Source organism: Camellia sinensis, chromosome 4, assembly GCF_055761805.1.
Source record: "Camellia sinensis isolate YWXY chromosome 4, ASM5576180v1, whole genome shotgun sequence".
In the NCBI taxonomy this organism is placed as follows: Eukaryota; Viridiplantae; Streptophyta; class Magnoliopsida; order Ericales; family Theaceae; genus Camellia; species Camellia sinensis.
Window position 1 is genome coordinate 18,179,842 of NC_138964.1, and position 19,739 is coordinate 18,199,580.

General features: G+C 32.2%; 1 protein-coding gene across 1 annotated transcript; it reads right to left on the reverse strand.

Moving 5' to 3' along the window:
• Positions 1–17,486: 17,486 nt before the first annotated feature.
• LOC114308288 (AAA-ATPase At5g57480) lies at positions 17,487–19,457 on the reverse strand. The gene has a single exon (XM_028253859.2). The coding sequence runs from the start codon at positions 19,232–19,234 to the stop codon at positions 17,717–17,719; it is 1,518 nt and encodes a 505-aa protein (XP_028109660.2). The 5' UTR covers positions 19,235–19,457; the 3' UTR covers positions 17,487–17,716.
• Positions 19,458–19,739: the final 282 nt, after the last annotated feature.

A 19,739-nucleotide genomic window follows, 5' to 3' on the forward strand; every position in this document is an offset into this window, starting at 1 on the left:
ACGTTATGTTGAGAAGCCATGGATCTCATTGTGACCATCTACCTTGGTCGGTGGTAAGGAGGAATTACGGGGAATGAGTCTCTGGCAACAATGAGCACAATTGTCACACGGAGTGAAAGATTCCCACAGACGGTGCCAACTGATGATACTACTTGTCCCTGACGAACGGGTCGGCCTAATCCACGCCTCCCACACCGTTGTCCGGTCGCTGGGCTCACTGAGAAACCTACACAAGAGTCCAACTGGGAACGAAAGTCCTCCAGCGAACCCTCCGACAAGCAAGTTAGAAAAGAAATATCAATGGAATGTAGAGATAGGACAGTGATAAAGAACTTAACCTTCTTTTTGTCTTAGAAACCTGCTTATATCCTTTGTTCATCATTTCCTTGTCCACTTCGACCTATCATGTTGGCCGAAAGTCTATGCTCTAGCTTGCCTTGTTCATGGTGAGACTGTTCTATTCCGACATGAAGAGGTTATCGCATTAAATGCTACAGGGGACCTCATTAATGACTGATGTGTGGTGCAATAACTCTGCAGGATCTTTGTCTGCTTATGTGGCTGGTTCTTCTCTTGACAAGTGTTTAGATGTCATTAGTTCTTGGTGCAACGTTGGGTTCTAATAATGTTAAATATTAGTGTTTGAATCATGCATTGGGCTTTAAGTGGTGGGCCAAAAGCCCCTATGGAGCCCACCTATGTCAAATATTCTTTAAAAAAAATTTAGAGAATTGACTCACTTTTCAAATTATTTGAGAAACTAACCTACTTTCTAAAATTGCATTTTGAAAATGCTATTTTGAAATTAAAATTGTGTTTTTAAGGTGAAATCATATGTTAAAAATGTAATTTATGATGACATAGATTTCACTTTTTGAAATTACATTTCATGGTGAAATTGCATGTTGAAAATGCAATTTCAATTTCAAAATCGCATTTTCAAAATGCAATTTCAAAAAGCAAGTTAGTTTCCAAATAATTTAAAAAGTGAGTCAATTCTCTAAATTATTATTTTTTTTTGGAATATTTAAAAAAAATACTCCATATTCAAGAGTCTCATCAATTTTTTTTTTTATTTTTTATTTTCAACAAAAGTGTCTCATCAATTTAACCCTTGTTAGATCTTGTTCTTATCTTTGCAAACACATTTTCATCTCTCTCCCTTCATCATCATCTCTCTCTCTCTCTCTCTCTCACATTAGTTATTCATTTTTCTTCTTAGAGCATTTTTAATAACAAATGCTGCAATAACATTACCATTATCAAATTATGACAATGAATAATAAAAAATAAATGAAAAATAGCAATGGTATTCTAATAGTTCAGCTACTATTTTTGCTATTTTGGCATAGAAATTGGTGTTTTCAAACGACAAGACGGACTATGTTTCTTTTGTAAAAATGACAAGCAGGACGGAGGGACGGAGGAAGAGATGTTTTGCTAGGAAGAGAAAGAGAAGAAATGAGATATTTCTTGATGATTTGGGACAAATAACAATTGCCAAAACTTATGTCAAATTTAATGTAAGTTTTAACATTTTTCAAATATAGCAGCTACTATTTATGATTATTGAAGTGCTGGAACTACTAAATTATAACAATAGCAGCCATTGGAGCTTATGGGGGAATGGATTTGGGATACTCCTTTATCCAAGCAGATCCTGGAGCAATCCTTGGATGACCTCCCGAAATAGAAGAACAACTCCAGTCGGGGATGCCAGAATTAGCACTTCGACGATTTAGTTAGTTTTTACCTCTCAACTATATATGCTGCTCTTTTTCTTAAATAAATTGTTTTCAACATACCTCATTCCTGAGCCCTCTCATTCTTTTTATAGAATTTCTCCTTTGGGTTTTTATCTTTTATTATGCATCCCTTGTGGGGCCCATTTCCCCATTGCACTACATAGTGAGGAATCAGTAATTGGACAAGATGCCAACTTATCTAAGCTACCCTACTTAGCTACTAAATATCGAGGCTCGTTATTCGGAGGCTATTCTATTCAATCTAAGTCGGCTCTAACGCGGTCCTCAAATTGGGCCCACTTGTGTTGGGCTAAGCTATTAGAACCCATATCCTTTGGGCTACTGTAAATTTGGCTTCTACAGAGCTGCTCTAACAAGCTCGAATGGCCAGCCACCATTATCACTGGCCATCAGCCACATCCTTCTATTATCCAACATTATAATAATATTAATTTTGTTTTAATTAACTTTTGCACAATGGCTAAACCCATGCATGCCATTAGTAAATTCATCACAGCAATATAACACATACTATCATCTCCAATCACCAATTATATCACCAACACTGTTACTGTAATAACCCCGACCTCCGATTAATGCTAATCCATGATTAGTTATGCCTAACAGTAATTTAGAAGGAATCTGGAATTAATTTGCATATGTATTGCATTATCTTTGCGTTTCTATCTGTTTGCCATAAAATGATCTGTTCATGTTTAGACTTTGAATTGCGAATTGAAAGCCTTATCGGCGACTGATTTAGAAATTGATTAGTGTGTTATACTAGTTAGATTTTATGTGATTTTATGGTTGGCTTAATTAAAATTCGATTTGGAATGTGTAAATTAGATTAATTAGTATTGAATTGCATTAGTTTGTCTAATTACACAAATGCCACTTAGTGGCTTGATTTGAGATCAACTATATCACACCTTATTACACTTAGAAGCATCTCTCCTCAGCCATTTTCTTGACCAAACCGTAGGAGTGAGAGAGAGAAGGAGAACAAGTTTGAGTTCATCTAGAATTTTGCTTGAACTTAGAAGAACTGAAGGCAACTTGGAAGATTAGGCTACTAAGCTTGAAATTGAAGACCTAAGGTAGGGAGTTCATCCTTTTAATTATGAATTTGAGTTGCCCTTGCTAGATTCATGGTGAAATTGGTATTTAAAGTCTAGACTTAGCTCAAGGTGTTGTTTTGAGAGTCAATCCACACATACATGCATAAATTTCCTTGTTTTGAGTTTGAATTCTAAGATTCCTTCCACGCATGTGTTAATTTCACTCACATTATGGTCATTCAACTTGTTTTCTATCAAATTATCAAGTTTGATTATGTTTTGGAGGGTTTGAATTCAAAGAGGTTCTTGCATGTTGAATTAATAGCATATTCATAAAGTTCATGTTGATTTTGCACAAATTGGGTTGCTCTTGGGCCATGATCTCTTGAAATGATTTTTAATACATTTTGTTTTATGAGTTATCATATGTTTCCTCAAATATTGGCCCAGAAAAATGAGTTTTGAAGGCTCAAAGGTTGAGTTTCATGCATGGAGGTCAATCTGGATTTTCCAAAAAATTGACCCACGCTCGAGCGGGGACTTTCACGCTTGAGCGTAAAGCCTGAGTACATGCACTTCCGTTCAAGCGGCGAGAGTCACACTCGAGCGTGAAATGCGTATACCCAGAAGTTTGTGTGTTTTGTAGTCCGCTCGAGCGGAGGAAGCCACGGTCGAGCGAGGGTCTGTGTCACATGCTCGAGCAGGGGTCAAGCGTCCGTCGAGCGTAAATTTCATGCATCCAGCACTTTTTCATGAGTTTGTAGTTCGCTTGAGCGGGGAAGTCCACGCTCGAGTAGAACTTCATTATCTGCATGTCCGTTCGAGCGAGGAAAGCCATGCTCGAGCGTGGACCTTATCTTCAGCAAAATTTGAGAAATTGTTTTCAATGCATTTTTGCATCCTCATTCCATCCTAGGCATTCCTAGGCCATGTTTAAGACCCCATTATGAGGATAAGAGATTAGAAACACACTAAGAGCCAACGAAGTAAGTTTTGTACAATTAGAACGTGTGTTTTAAGTGTGCATCTGTTATGTGTTGTGTAGGTTACGTGCCGCGTACCGTTTGACCAAGTTTACTCCGTCTATCTGTCTCAAGGCCCACTGTGAGTAATAACTCTATAAAGTTATGTTTAACTTAAGTATTTTCTGACTAGTATGGTATGATCTGTTTTTTGAAATGTTATCTTACAAATTATGAATGAATGTCCAATTTTCTGAAAAGTATTTGTGGCACCCTTAGTTCACGTGGCTCTCGCCCGGGGGTAACAATACCGCAGCCAATCTGCACATGGCCCTCGCCCGGGGGTAACAATACAGCGACCAATCTGCACGTGGCCCTTGCTAGGGGGTAACAATACTATGGCTACTTGCGCGTAAGATATGGACCTTTATGGTCGTTGGCACCAACTATGCATGTGGGTCTCTGCACCAAATTGATATGATAGCTAACAGGTGTACCACGTATGATCTTATACAAAATCTGAATATGAACATGAGTGTGTATCTAAATCCATTTCTGTTTTGAAGTCTGGATATGTTCTGATTTAAACACTGGATCCTAACTTGTGCTGGACACCATTCATAAAACCCTTTTACTCTGTTATTATTCACTGGGCTTCCGCTCACAGTTTATATTATGTATGTAGGTGAGCCGACGGGTGACCAGGGCCAGAGTTGACGGCCTTCTGTTTTGTTTTTGTCAGTCAACTGTTGTGTCTCTCGAGGAGGTTCCGAACGAAGCCTAAAGTCATGGCTGTTTTTGTATCCATGCTAGTCTTTGTGTATGCTTTGTAAAGTCAGGTCTTGGAAAGTACATTCTGTAAATACCTTGTAAATATTGTGTATCTGGACTGGCATGTTTATGTATATATAAATAAGTTTTGAAATGTTCTGTCCCATGTACGTTAACACAGCTCATTGGACCTTGTCTATTTTGTATTATTGCTTCCGCAGCCCCTTACTATATGCTTATCTGTTCAGAGGCCTTTGGTAATCCACGGATTACTGGCCGGTTGCGATGCCTAACCTACAGGGGCGGGTTTGGGTCGTGATAGTCACCCATTGCCCCTGCAACTTTTTCCATCTAAAATCCCCCATTTTCACTAAAAAATGGAAATTTCTAATTAAATTCGGAATAAAAAATGTGAATTTTTTTTAGTTAGATTCCAAACTTACTCTTAGAACATCTCCGAGAGACTCTGCAAACGAGGCTTGTTAGTTATTATAACTAACATTATCATATTTTGGTCACTTTAATGGATTAGTTATTGTTATAGTTATTTTAACAAAATTCTTTAAGACTAGCTACATTTAAAGAGGGGTGAATTACACTAACAGTCCTTATAGTTTGAGACTTGTGTTACTTTGGTCCCTGACTTTTCAATTGTAGCACATTTGATCCTGAATTTTGAATCTTGTTCCAAATAAGGCAATTGAAGATACCATTACTTAATTTCAAGGCAAAATCATCAATTTGATAAAATATAAATTAATTTGACAAAAATAAATGTCAAAAAAATATTTTTAAACTTTTAAAAATTATTTCTATCTACCAAAGATAAAATTATGTAAAATTGATAAATCTTTTAGACATTTATTTATTTATTTATTTTACTAAATTAATTTTTATTATGTATTTAGATGATTATCATATAATAGGTGATTGTTAGGATTTTAATGCGTAATCGATATATTTAATATATGAAATGTTTTTAATTTTGGATTTTTTGCTTTAATAGATTGGTTTAATAATGATATCAAAATTATCGCCATATTGGACTTTTAAAAAAATATAAACTAATTTAATGAAAATAAAAACAACCACCCATTACATGATTATCATCCAAACACATAATAAAAATTAATTTGATAAAATAAATAAATGTCTAAAAGATTTATCAATTTTACATAATCTTATTTTTAGTGAGTATAAATAATTTTTTAAAAATTTAAAAATATATTTTTTGATATTTATTTTTGTCAAATTAGTTTATATTTTATCAAATTGATGATTTTGCCCTTAAAATTAAGCAATGGTTTTTTTTTTTTGGATAAGTAAGTCATATTATAACCAAAAAAGAAAAATATACAATGAAGTTCAACACACAGCTTTTGATGGGAGCACAAAAATAAACAAAATAAACTACTCCATCAAAAAACAAACTGAGCTTATAGAAAACAAACACAACATTCCCAACAAAACAAGGATTCAGAATTTCCTTCTAGCATTCTTCAAGTCATGAAGTTTCGCTTTAAGTTTTCTTCTGTTATCCTCTTTTGAAGTCTCCCCATAACAAACTGAGCAATGGTTTTTAATTATCCTTATTTGGAATAAGATTCAACATTCAAGGTCAAATATGTCACAATTGAAAAATCAAGGACCAAAGTGACACAAGCCCCAAACTATAGAGATTATTAGTGTAATTCGCCCCTTTAAAGAGTCTTGAGAGATTCTTTAAACTGTTTGTGTGTATAAATAAGTAAAATAAAGAGTAACGTTAAAATACATAGATAAAAAATGAATTAAGTAAAATAAAGAAGGGTAAATTACCTTGACACCCCTTGGGGTTTATATTTATTACAGTTCCCTTCTCACTTTTTGGAAATTATATTCTCCCCCCTGAGGTTTAAAGTTTCATTACAGATTGCCCCCTAAGGTTTAAAGTTTCATAACAGTTCCTCTCCTCACCATAATGATCATCATCCATAAAATTAAATTAACAGGGGTTAGTGTAATTTTCCAAATGTTAGGGGACGTATAATAAATATAAACCTCAGGGGCGTCAGTGTAATTTACCCAATAAAGAATTACTCTTTTCATATTTTAGTTAGTAAAAAATAAAGCGTATGATTGGAGTTTATTGACTTAAAATAAGTTTACAAATAAATTGTTAAGTTAGTTTGTTTGACTTATTCTTATTTTTTAAACTTTTTAATAATTTTTTTAAATTGTTAAAGTTAGGATTTTAGACCCCCAAAAAAAAAAAAAAACAAATATCCATAAAAATATCAAACAACCTAAAACTTAATTTTTAATAAAACAAACTTGTAAACTAACTTATAAGCCTAGTCAAACCAAACTCACGACCAAATGTAGGAACGATAATGTTTCATAGCTCGAAACATTTAGCTCGAACGGCCCGAATGTTTGGACTCACGCGTGTGTTGCTTATCATGCGCCCCAAACGACGTATTTTTGGGACGAAGCTAAAAAAAAAAAAAAAAATTAAAGAAAGAAAGAGAATGAAGCACGAAGAAGAGAGAGAGGCACCAAGACAACTCACATTGATGGCATTAAGCTGTGATTCACCTCAACTTTCTTCTTTCTTTGGAACAATACCTATATCAAATTCCTTCACTTTCACCAATTGGTGTGTGATCTGAGAGTCTCATCTTCTTGAAACCCATTCAAGCAAACAAAGCACTATGTTTCTTCAACAAGTCCATTGACTCTATTATACTTACAAACAAGAATTGAATGGATGATTGATCGGGTTTTCAAACGCAAACCCTACATCTATGGTTTGCAACGGCGAAGAGAAATTGAGAGAGAAGAGTCTTACGGTGGTGGCGGTGGTTGTGGAATGTTGACAGAAGATGGTGGCTGGGTGTTAGTGGCGAGGTCAAGATCGCGAGAGAGAGAGAGAGAAAGAAAGAGAGAGAAAGAAAGAGGCTCGCGGCGGTCGGACTGGAGGAAGAGGAAAAAGATCTCAGTTGTTTTTTTTTTGGTTTTTTTTTTTTAAAGTTTCTCAGACCCAAAAATTGACATCATTCTTTCTCCTCTCTAGGAAATCCTATTCCTCTCATCCATGGTGTTTGTTTTGTTTGGTTACTGAGAATTGAGGTGAAAGGAACAATTCAGCTTCAAAATTGCATGACTACCCTTCAAAGTCTCAACATTGGTTCCCTCTCTCTCTCTTTGTCCGCTCCCCTCTCTTCTCTTCTTTTTTTTTTTCTTCTTTTCTTCTTTTATTTAACAAGCGCGTGAATCTCATGGAAAACAAACATTTCGAGCCATTCGAGGTGGCTCATTTCGAGCTACCCAGCAGTTCCGATGTAGGAATTACGGCAATCCACGACACCATTAAAATATTATTTTACATGTTTCAATTTCAATGGTTAAGAAAGTGAAACAAAATCCATTTTTTCTTTTTTGTGGAATAATTTGATAACATTTTATTTTCTATCTTTTAAAAATAGTCATATGCTTCTTACGTAGTTGTGGACTAAAATGTAACTATTAACACCGTTAATTATACATGTGCAATAACTATAATATCTTCAAATCTTATATTTTGTGTTATTTTATTTCTCTCTCATCTATCTTACAAATAATTTATAATACCTAGTATTAGTTTAATTAAATCACAATTAATTATAAATTCTTAATTATTTATTATAATTCTTAAAATTTAATTTTAATTTAATGATATTTTAATCCACAAGTAATCCTAAATATCAAACTATTTATTGTAATTACTAATTTTTTAATCTAATTTTAATTTAATTATAATTTCTAACATGTTAATCTAATTTTAATTTAATTACATTTTCAATCAATTCTTAATTATTGTTTATTTAATATTTCATTTAATTAAATTTTAAATCAATTCTTAATTATATTTTATTTTATTTTAATTAAAAAATTAATCTAATTTTAAATTTGGCTAAAATGAGAGTAAAATTGTCTTTTGTTATATTAATTTCATTTTAATTTTTTAAAAAATAAAACTCACTCTAAAAAATAGTATGTATAATATACTTTTCGTTAATTTGGATTCAAAAACTTATGATAACATTTTAGTTTAAAATTGCATGAAAATCTTTTGGCTATATTTGAGTGATATGGGATAAAGTGTTCCGGCCCTAAATTATAAGTGGATAAAACAAATTTAATCCTAAAAAATATCAAGAACATAAAAAAGAGTATTTACACCACGCTTCCGTGAAAGTTAAAAGAGAAAATTTGAAATGATTTAAATAATAAATATATATTTTTGATATTTTATAAAAGATATATAAAAAAAGAGATAATATGAAAAAAATATTTAAAAAAACACTTTTTTTTTCTTTTTTTTTTTTTGGTGTAAGAGATGCTATATAGTGGTAAATTTACGGATAGCCAATACTATCCTGGCACGTCACAAAAGACTAAAAGGTTAAGTCGGGCGTCATTCAAGAGTCTCATCAAATTTTTTTATTTTTTTTAAACAAAAGAGTCTCATCAAGCTGTTGTTATCTCCACAAACACATTTGCATCTCTGTTCTCGTTCCTTCATCATTTCTCTCTCTCTCTCTCTCTCTCTCTAGCCACCATTCTCAGTAGCCATCAGCCGCATATCCTCCTACTACGCAACATTATAGTAATATTAATTTTGTTTCAATCAATTTCTGCGCAATGACTAAACCCATGCATGCCATTGGTAAACCCATCAGAGCAATATAATTCGCAGGACGTTTTGGGTAGATAGTTAAAAATTAATTTTCAATTGTTAATTTTTTTTATTTTTTAAAAATAATTTAGAAAATTAATAAAAAGATATTTTTGATTTTTTGATTAATAATTATTTATGATATCATATCATAATAAAATGATTAAGCCTCCGTTTGGCAAGGGCTTTTTTAGGTTTTTTTGGCTAGTTTAGCCACAAAAAACAAAATAGGCTATTTTAGACATAACAAACAAAACATCACATCCAACCCATAATCATTACATTCTTCTCTCACAAAAAAAGTCAAAAAAGTCAAAAAGCCAAAAAGCCCTTCCCAAACCAAGCTTTTTAGCCCAGGCTAAAATAGCCAAAAAAGCCAAAAAGCCAAAAAACCAACCCACTTCCCAAACGGAGGCTAAATTATCCTATCTAATTTAAAAAAATTATATTTTTATCCATATATAACCCTAAACAACAAAGCGGGTATAATTCTAATTTCACAAGTAATTTTTTTGAACCTTCCCAAATAACTTTTATGTTAAAAGAGCCGATCTAATTTTTTTGGACAAGCCGCAAAACATAATTTTTAACCCAATAATGTTTGAGACCACTAAAAGTGGTGCTCTAAAAGCACCACTAGTGATGTGGCAGTGGACGGGACCCACTACTTGTGTCTTGTGTTTTTTTTTTTTTTGTTAAAGTGCTTGCCAACTCATTAGTGGTGCTTTAGAGCACCACTTTTAGTGGGATGTATCATTACCCTTTTTAACCAAAGTTTCCAAATGGGCACATATTATCATCATCAACCACCAATTATGTGGGTGTTTAGGAAATTATTATTTTAGTAGCTTATTTTAACTTTTAGTTATTTTAGTAGGTTAAAATTTTGTGTTTGAAAAAATGATTGGATTTTTTTGTAGTTGGATGTGATGTTTGTGAGAGAAAAGATAAAATAATTATGAGTTTGATGTACTATCATCTTCAACCACCAATTATGTGAGTGTTTGAGAAATTGTTATTTTAGTAGGTTATTTTAACTTTTAGCTATTTTAGTAGGTTAAAATTTTATGTTTGGAAAAATGATTGAATTTTTTTGTAATTGGTTGTTATGTTTGTAAGAAAAAAAGTAAAATGATTATAGATTTGATGTGATATTTTGTCTTATTAACTATTTTAACTTATTTTATTTTTATTTTTTTTATGAATTTTAACTAAAAAATAACCTAAACCTAAGTTGCCAAACACTGAAAACCAACTCTGTCACTCATTGCCTCGGCAAATTTTATTAATTTTTTCATCTAAAATTCCCATTTTCAATTTAAAAAAAAAAAAAGGAAATTTCTAAAAAGAAGGAACAATATTAATTTTCTCTTTATAATATTTTGTGCTATCTCAACCTCACTCTTTTTTTGGATTCATTTTTTTATGGGCAAATTACATATACTCCTTCGAGATTTAGCAAAATTACAAACTCCCTGAGGTTTGAGAAATTACAAATACCTTCCTGAAGATACTATTTGCATAACAAATTAGGGGGTAAATTGTTATAAAAATATAAACTTCATGGAGCAATTTGTTATGAAAATGTAAACCTCAATGGGATATCTGTAATTTCTAAAACCTCAGAGGAATATCTGTAATTTAACTAAATCTCAAAGGAAGTATATATAATTTGTCTTTTTTTATTATATACCAATAGAGATGCACATAGAAATAAAATAACAATTCTATGTAAGGAATAATAGAGAGGTCCAGTTTTAGAGAGGAGGATGTGGGTAAGCTTTTGACTTATTGACAGTATTGGAGCAAACAATGAGAGAAGAAAGAAAGAAAGAAAGAAGTTATTAGGGGTCTGTAAAGATAGAAATGGAGTTGGGCGAGAGGGAGACGGGAAAGAGATCAGGGGATTTGGGTGTAACAGGTTTGCAAAGGGAAGAGAAGTTGGCCTCGTTTAGATATATGTTATTTTAATAATTTTTTAATTTTTTAAAAAAATTAAAAAGAATAATATGATAATTCATAATAATTTTTAATTTTTTTGATTAAAATATTCATTCTCATGTTAATGGGTTGTTTGTGGTGTTTTAAATAAGTGCATTTTTTGACTTTTTAGATTAAAGAGTTGAGGAAAAAAAGATAGTTATTTAGGATAATTTTTTATCTTTTTACAAAAAAATGTGTATTAAAATATTATATAAAATGGAAAAATTATGTTTTTACCCCTACATTGTAGACTCATCAGTGACAGGCGGTAGGAGGATAGTACGGCTTGGTTGAAATGGTGCATAAGGCTTCAAAAGTACTGTTAGGCAGTGGGGGTCCACCATGGATCCCGTTTCGATAATTTGAACCGTTCAATGTGTAGAATTCATTAAGTACTATATTCATGTGAAAAATCACTTTAATCGGATATTGATAGTTATGTGATCAAAATAGTTTTGTATAAAATTAATGGACGATGAAAAATAAATGGCTGAAAAAAATCTAATTTGATGACATAGCTATTCATATCCGATTAACGTGATTTTTTTACAGCTATATAGTATTCGACGAGTTTTACACATTGAACGGTTCGGATTATCAAAACGGGACCCGTGGTGGGCTCCCACAGGCCCAACATTACCCTCCGACTTAATGAATATATATATATATATCTAATTTTCTTTTTTGTTCCTTTGACATACCAATACGTAATTATGAACCATCAATTCAGTACCAACACTGTCAATTCATTGGTTTTTATTAAAATATTGTGTAAATTAATTTTTTTATATTTTTAATTTGTGAATAGTGATAACTTTTTAATTTTTTTTAATAATTTTTTGACTTTTTAAATTTTTTTGCAACAATGATAAAGACCACTAATTTTGGAGCTCTAAAAAGATCACTAATAACATGGCACTCAATAAAAAAAGAAAAAAAATACAACACCAAAACCAAAACATCAAATCATTCCTAATGAGACCTACTACCATATCATTAGTGATAGCACTAATTAGTGCTCTCACTCATTTTTCATTTTTTTGATACGCCAAATCAGGCCTAAGTTGTCTGCATAGCCTCTTAAATTGGTTGTCCCACTCATTATCAATTTTTCATCAATTTTTTGATGTGGCGAAAAATTATTGGTTATCAGTAAAACTTTACTACAAAATAATCTCTATATAGTTGGAATATTCTTTGAAAAATTTCATTTAAGTGGAGCTTAGAAATTTCCATATTACTCAGAAACTTTGCTACAATAAAAGATAAGTTTATAAAAAAAATTGTAAAATTGTTATTGTTTTTGTAACTTACCACTGATATATATTTTTTCTTGGGAAAAACTTCTCTCCAATAATCTATTGCGTGGACTAGAGCATATTGTTGGGTTCGTGAGACTCATTATGGTTCCCGTTTTGATAATTTAAACAATTCAATATGTAGAGCTCGTCGAGTATTTCATGCCTGCAAAAAATCACATTGATAGAATATTAGTAGCTTCTTGATCAAAACACATGTTCGTCAATGATAAATATGATTATAAAAATAAATTATTAATAAAAATATGTTATGATCAAGGAACTCCTGATATCCGATCGACATAATTTTTTACAAACATAAACTACTCGACAAGCTCTACATATTAACGGTTCGGATTATCGAAACAGAAATCATGATAGACCCTACAAATCTAACAGTACGTTCCATTCCACACGATAGACTGGAGAGAAATCTCTCCCTTTTTTCTCTTACTTCCAAGGTTTTAAAAAGCGGCCGCAACCGTTACGTAACGGTTTTGGCAGTAACCGCCACCCGTTACTGCCGCTTTTGTAGGATGATTGAGATTCACAAGTGTGGCTGCCGTAACGGTTCTAACGGTGCCGTGACAGCCGTAACGCCCTATTACGCACCGTTACATAACGGTTCCAAACTGTTTCTTTCGAAAAAACACACAAAAAAAGTTAAAAATGGGAGAAGAGGGATAGAAAGAAGATGGAAGATAAATAGAGAAAATGAAGGAGCAAGAGATAGAGAGAGAGAGAGAAGAGAGAAGATAAAGAACATGTTATTGATTTGTTGAAGCTGTAAGACCTATGCTATTCTATTCAGCTGCTATCACTAAACCATGTTGTTTGTGTGTGTCTATCTATATATTGTTTGAAAATAATAATAATAATAAGTGTAGTCATTATCTATTTGGCTTGGTTAAAATATGTATATATATATATATATATTTAGACTTCTATTTATTCTCTTACTTTTGTCATTGTTTATCTTATATATAATAGTTAGTGATTGATTGATTTTTTGTATAATATAAAGTTTTTAATTATAAAATAAAACGTAAAAAACTCAATTTATAGTGATTTAAAAATACAAAATATATTGGATCATACTTAAAAATTTATAAAAATTGATCAATATTTATTTTTAACCCAATAAATATAATCATGAAAAAAAATTATGCGTGTCGGTATGTTTATTTCAAATTGTGCAAAAAATAAAAAAATTCACGGTTCCGTTTACTGCAATTATTACACTACGGTCTTTACACCTTACAATCACAACCGTATCATCACCACCGTTACACCGTTATAGCAATCACAACCGCTTTTCATAACCTTACTTCTCATATTTTTTTTTTTTCCTCTTCTTTGTCTCTCTTTTACGGTATTTTTTCTATAATGGAAGATAGAGTGTCGCGATATTATTTTAAGAAAATGATGAGGTGGCAAGTTGTGAGGGTGTGGGTGGTAGTAGGAAAGTATGTAGAGGAAAGGAGAAGAGTGGAAAACGAGGGGTACGGAAAGTTCAGTGTTGTGGATCACATTTTTTGGACCATGTTGGAGGTTGTGGTTGTAAGAAACGTTTTATGTATTTATTTTTTGTTTATTTTTTTTATGGATCAAAGTAAAAGAAAAAATAAATAAAATAAATTACACTCATCTCTCTTGAGGCATAAGTAAAATACGATTAATAATATATTTTTAACATAATTACATTAATCTCTTTTGAGATTTAATTCACATAACAATTAGATTTTTTTTCATCAGTAATTTATAAGTCGTATAAATCCGAAAAAAAAATGTATTATGATATATTTCCTACTAAAATGAGTATCTATTTTCTTAGTATCTAGATACTATTTGCATAAATTTTGCCTATTTTAACCTTACTGAGAGGAAGATGATTATTACATTAAAAGTGTGGAGTAAATTACAATTTTTTTAAACTTCAAAGGAGCTGTTGGTAAGTTATAAAATAAAAATAAAAATAATTACTTTAAGAAGTGAGAAAGTAATTTATTATTACCCTTTTTCATACTTAACATGTATTTAGCCGCATCGAGTATTAATAACATAATAAGGGTCCTTTGAGATTTGATATTTTAGTATTTTTTTTTAATTATTATGATGTGAAAAACATTAGTGTGTTTAAAAATGATTTTTTTTTTAATTGTATGAAAAAATGAATAATTGGGGCAATTAACTTGTTTTTTAAAATATTTTGTAGTATTTTTTTAAAAAATTAAATTTTTTTGTAAACCTAAAATTTAATTTGCCAAGCAACCTTGAATATTAACAACTTGGGTGAACAAAAAAAAATTATTAGGGTCAATGAACATTACTCGACAATGTACATTATCAGTCATCAACTATTGTACCTGTTGTTTTTTCATAATTGTGAATCCTATCCCTCCACTATATCCCAACAAATCAACAATAGTTAATAAATCAAATATCGCACCTAATTATTTTCTCATAATTCAATAAAAGGTCGTGAATCATATCCCATCCCTATATCCCAACATATCAACATTAGCTACTAAAGGAGGGGGCTATATAGCAAGCATTAGGAGCTACAAAATAGCATTTCACTTGAGGGGGCTATATAGAAAGCATTAGGAGCTACAAAATAGCATTTCACTTCTTGTTTCTTACAAGTCAATTGCACAATTGAGAGTCTCTCTCAGCTTTTCTCATGTGCCTCTCACAACAACTCATAAGAAGTGACAAAAGTATACAAAGCAAAAGAACATATTTTACATGGTGGTGATGATGAGGCTATTGTCACCACGTAGACAAAAATCTACTCTTTGTTTGCTTCAAATGAATTGCAAAAATGACAATTGTGTTTGGGACACAGAAATAATGAAACACAAAATATATAAATGCGACAGAATATATTTATTTACTAAGAATGTTTGTATTTATAGATATAAATATTTATATTATATTACATCCATGCATTTTGTATTTAGGGGTGGTATGAAATGATCTAAATAAGTACACTTTTTAACTTTTTACGAAATATAAATTGAGTATGGGTTGAATTTAAAGTGATTTGTTAGAGAGATGATGTAACTTAAATAAGATGATATAACTTAAATAGAATAGTAACTTTTTAATTTTTTCTAGATCATGCCAAATAAGTCTTTAATATCTTCTGGACACCTAAATTTTTTTCAAAAATGAAGGCTAATCAAACAAGCCCCCTTTCCAGTCATTTTCTTCCCAACTCAAAACCAAAATCAAAATTACAAAAAAAAATTGTCTACTTTTTCATAAGAAGTGACTTCCTATATCCCAAAAAAAAAAAAAAAAAAAAAAAAAAAAAAAAAAATGACTTTCTAGCTGCTTTTCCCACTCATCAAATCAAATCCCCCTCCTTTCCCAACCTACTAAATTATTGGGATTTGTTCAGGTGTTTGTTTCCTCTGCTTTCCATGATTCTTTTGCTCTTTTCCTATTTTGCCCCTTCCTAATCTTATCCATTAATGCATTAACTACTGGGTATGCAAAAGGCACCACCAAACTTCCAAATTATTATATGGTGCTAATTTTAATGCATTTGTGAACAACAATTTTGAAAATATCATAATCTAACTGAGGAAATGACGAAACCAGATTCTTCTAATCAGCTTGCTGTTAGTTTTGTTAAAAGCAATTCTTTTTAGATACGGTAGTGTTATATGTACTAATTAATATACTAATTAATATATCAACACTAATTATAATATTATTATTAACTTCATTCATTAATTATATTACAAATTTTAAAAAAAATTTAAATTATATCACATCATCAATTGATACACTAATTAATATATTGATTAATACATATAGTACTATTCTTTCAAATATCATTAGTAATGTCATTTTTTCACAATCTTCAAATGAAATAGGGGCCACCATTAGACCAAAATAGGACTTAGGCATTATAATTACACTTTTAACAAAAATTAAAATTAAAATTAAAATTAAAATTGGTACCAATTTTGGTGCAAAGTTTTATTTGTGTAACTTCGCGAATAACACTTGCACTAAATAAAAAACTTTACGAAAGCACTAATTTACAATATGTTTTATTTAATGTGCTTCAAGATGTTCTCCGGTTTAATAATTACCAAATTGTAACTAACAATGTGGATTGGAACAAAATTCTAGTAAATCATTAAATACTCAAAATAACAATAATAAATAAATAAATGTGTGAATTATGTTTACCCTATGTTTTAACTTGTACTATATCAAATTTAAATTTACACAATACATTTGAATTAGAATAAATTAAACTAACAGCTCTCAAGGTTTTGGAAAAATATAAGCCTCACAAATTTAATATAATTACTTGTGCTTTTCTAAAATTTTAATTTTAATTACACTTTATCCACGGATCATCAAATATAACGCTAGTAATATAAAAAAAAATGCATATCTTACCTTAGATTATGCATATGTATATGGCTAGCCCGCATTAGTCACATTTTTTTTTTTTTTTTATCGTTTTTAAAAGATGATCGAATTAATTATATTAAACTTGTACACTTTATTAAATTTGTTGAGTAGATATTTCACATTTACCTGGCATTCTGAATAGTTAGAGTCGTTGCATCTTGAATTTAGAAAGAACTAGGGTAGAAAAAAGAAGAAAAAAAGGTAAATTATACTCACTTCCATAAAGTTAGCAAAAAATAAAATTGACCTCACACTTTCGACATGGTTAAGATGATCTCTTCAAAAGTTTTAATTTATGTAACAGTTAAATTATTTTTAATTTGTAATTTATTAATCGGATAAAAAAATAATTTTATTTTATATCCACCTACCATTTATATTAATTTTAGTGCCGTTAGCCATATTAAAAGAAAAATCAGTATAATTATGTTAAAAGTGTGACAAGTATAGGACTAATTGTATTTTTTCTGAACTTTGGGGATGTGAGTGTAATTTACCCAAGCAGCCCTCGTGCAAATCAAGCAAACTTATTAAAACACATAAATTATTATTTGATTTCATTATTGTGTGCTGAGCCAACATTAATAGCTAATCAAACATGAGTAAATTGGATAAGCATTGTTTTTGTCATACAGTTTCTTTCTCTCCATCCAGTGTCCACTCCTCTTCCCACACAAAACCCATCAACAAAATTTCATCATCTCAACCACCCAACCAAAAAAAAAAAGCAAAATTAAATTAAACACCCACTTCTGTATCAATTTGGCTTCTCATTGTCATCTTCCTCACAAGTTTGTTGCAATTGTTTTGGACTCTCCAATGCCCTTTTCTCTTGCTCTTCTTCCACATCCACATCCACATCCCCACATTTTACTGCTACTGCTCTATTACTCTCTGCTCTCACTTTCAATGCCTCCACCAATTGCCCCACAGCTTTTTCCTTATTTCTCCTATTCTTAATCAAAACCTCACTAATATCAGCTGGAGTCATCTTAGCCTCATCAATGACTTGTTTCAATTCCTTCACAACAATCTCTTCCAAGTCCTCTTCTTCAAATCCCAAATAATTCTTCAACAGAATCATCAATGCGGGAAATGAACAATAACTCATGAATATATGCATATCCATCCTCCCACTCCTCAGCAATGCCGGGTCCAGCTTCTCGATATGATTCGTGGTGAAAACGAATATCTTCTCGCTCCCGCAACACGACCAGAGTCCATCAGTGAAATTCAGCAACCCGGACAGCGTGATCGAGCTTCCATTACTATCGTCCGATGTCGAATGTCTCATTTCGGGGCCTAAGAAATTGTCGTTGTTATTATGTTGTTGATTCTGATTCCGCACATTTTTCTTCCTGTTTGTCAAATTGATGGAGCAATCAATGTCTTCGATAACGATAATCGATTTCGAACTCGTCTTCATCAGGAGCTTTCTCAGCTCGGAATTGTGATGAACCTCGGTTAATTCCATGTCGTAGATATCGTAGCCCAGGAAATTCGCCATGGCTGCAATCATGCTGGATTTTCCAGTTCCAGGGGGTCCGTAGAGAAGATAGCCTCGCTTCCAAGCTCGACCGGTCTTCTGGTAAAACGATTGGCCATCGGCGAAGTCACGAAGATCCGCCATGAGAGCTTGCTTCTTGATAGGATCCATAGCTAGGGTTTCGAATGTGCTAGGATGCTTGAAAGGAACGGACTCCCAAGGATGACCTCTAGCATCGATAGAACCGCCACGCGAATTGGTGTAGAGAAATCGATCCTGATTGTTCCTTCGAATCTCGGTAGCTTTTTCCATGATGTGATCGAGGTAGGATTGGAGGATGAGATTCTTGTCCTTTTTCCGGATACGGAGAGTGAAACCACGCTTCTCGTCGGGCAATGGGCGCCAGGAGAAGGTGTGGGATTGGCGGTGGGTGACGACGTGTTCCCAAACGACAGAGACGCCGCGAAAGACGTCGAGGAGGCGGTCGTTGTTGGAGAGGGAGAAGGTGACGGCGGAGGAGTTGGTGGAGCGGGAGAGGGAGAGGCGGTTGCCGGAGATGGAGGCGGACGAGCTGAGGTAGAGTTGGGCCGAGTTGTAGAGTTCGTTGGTGTTGACGCCGTCGATCTCGGTGATTTCGTAGAAGCAGTAGGAGGAGAACCAGTTGAAGAGGCGCTGGAAGAGTTTCAGGGAGGCGAACCGGAGCTCCGGTGGGAGGACTGTGTGGAGGAGGCTTTGGCAGAAGGCCCAAACTCCCATTACTGATGCCAAAGATGTCCACAATTCCTTCATCTTTCTTTCTCCTATCAATATTTTATTTTATTTTTTTTTATTTTTTTGGCTAGAGAGAGATGTTCGGGAAATGGAGAAGGACGAGTGTGTTTTTTGGGTTTTTGAGAGATGGGTGTTGGTTGATTTATAAACGAGTTTTGGAGTTCCCCTCGAGTATATGTGGGAGAACAATAATTCTGTCAATCCTACTTGCTACATATTCTGAATGACTAATGATACAGGTTACTTTTTACACTTTGTTTGGTTAGAAAATTTGAAGAGTGATTTGAAAAAAAAAAAAATTAGTCAAAATATAAATAAAATATAATTATATTTCACTTAATTTTATATACCTTTTTTCTTTCTCTTTTCAAATTTCTCAACTAAACACACCATTAGACTTATTTTTATAGATTTATTGATATATATGTGATATAGCTGATTGATAATTAAAAAAGATAATGGCGTTGTTTGGTTTAATTTTTAAAATATATATTTTGAAAAAAAATTTCAAAATTTTGTTTGG

Coding starts and splice junctions, on each gene's coding strand:
- LOC114308288 (XM_028253859.2), bottom strand. CDS start 19,234: ATGAAGGAATTGTGGACATCTTTGGCATCAGTAATGGGAGTTTGGGCC.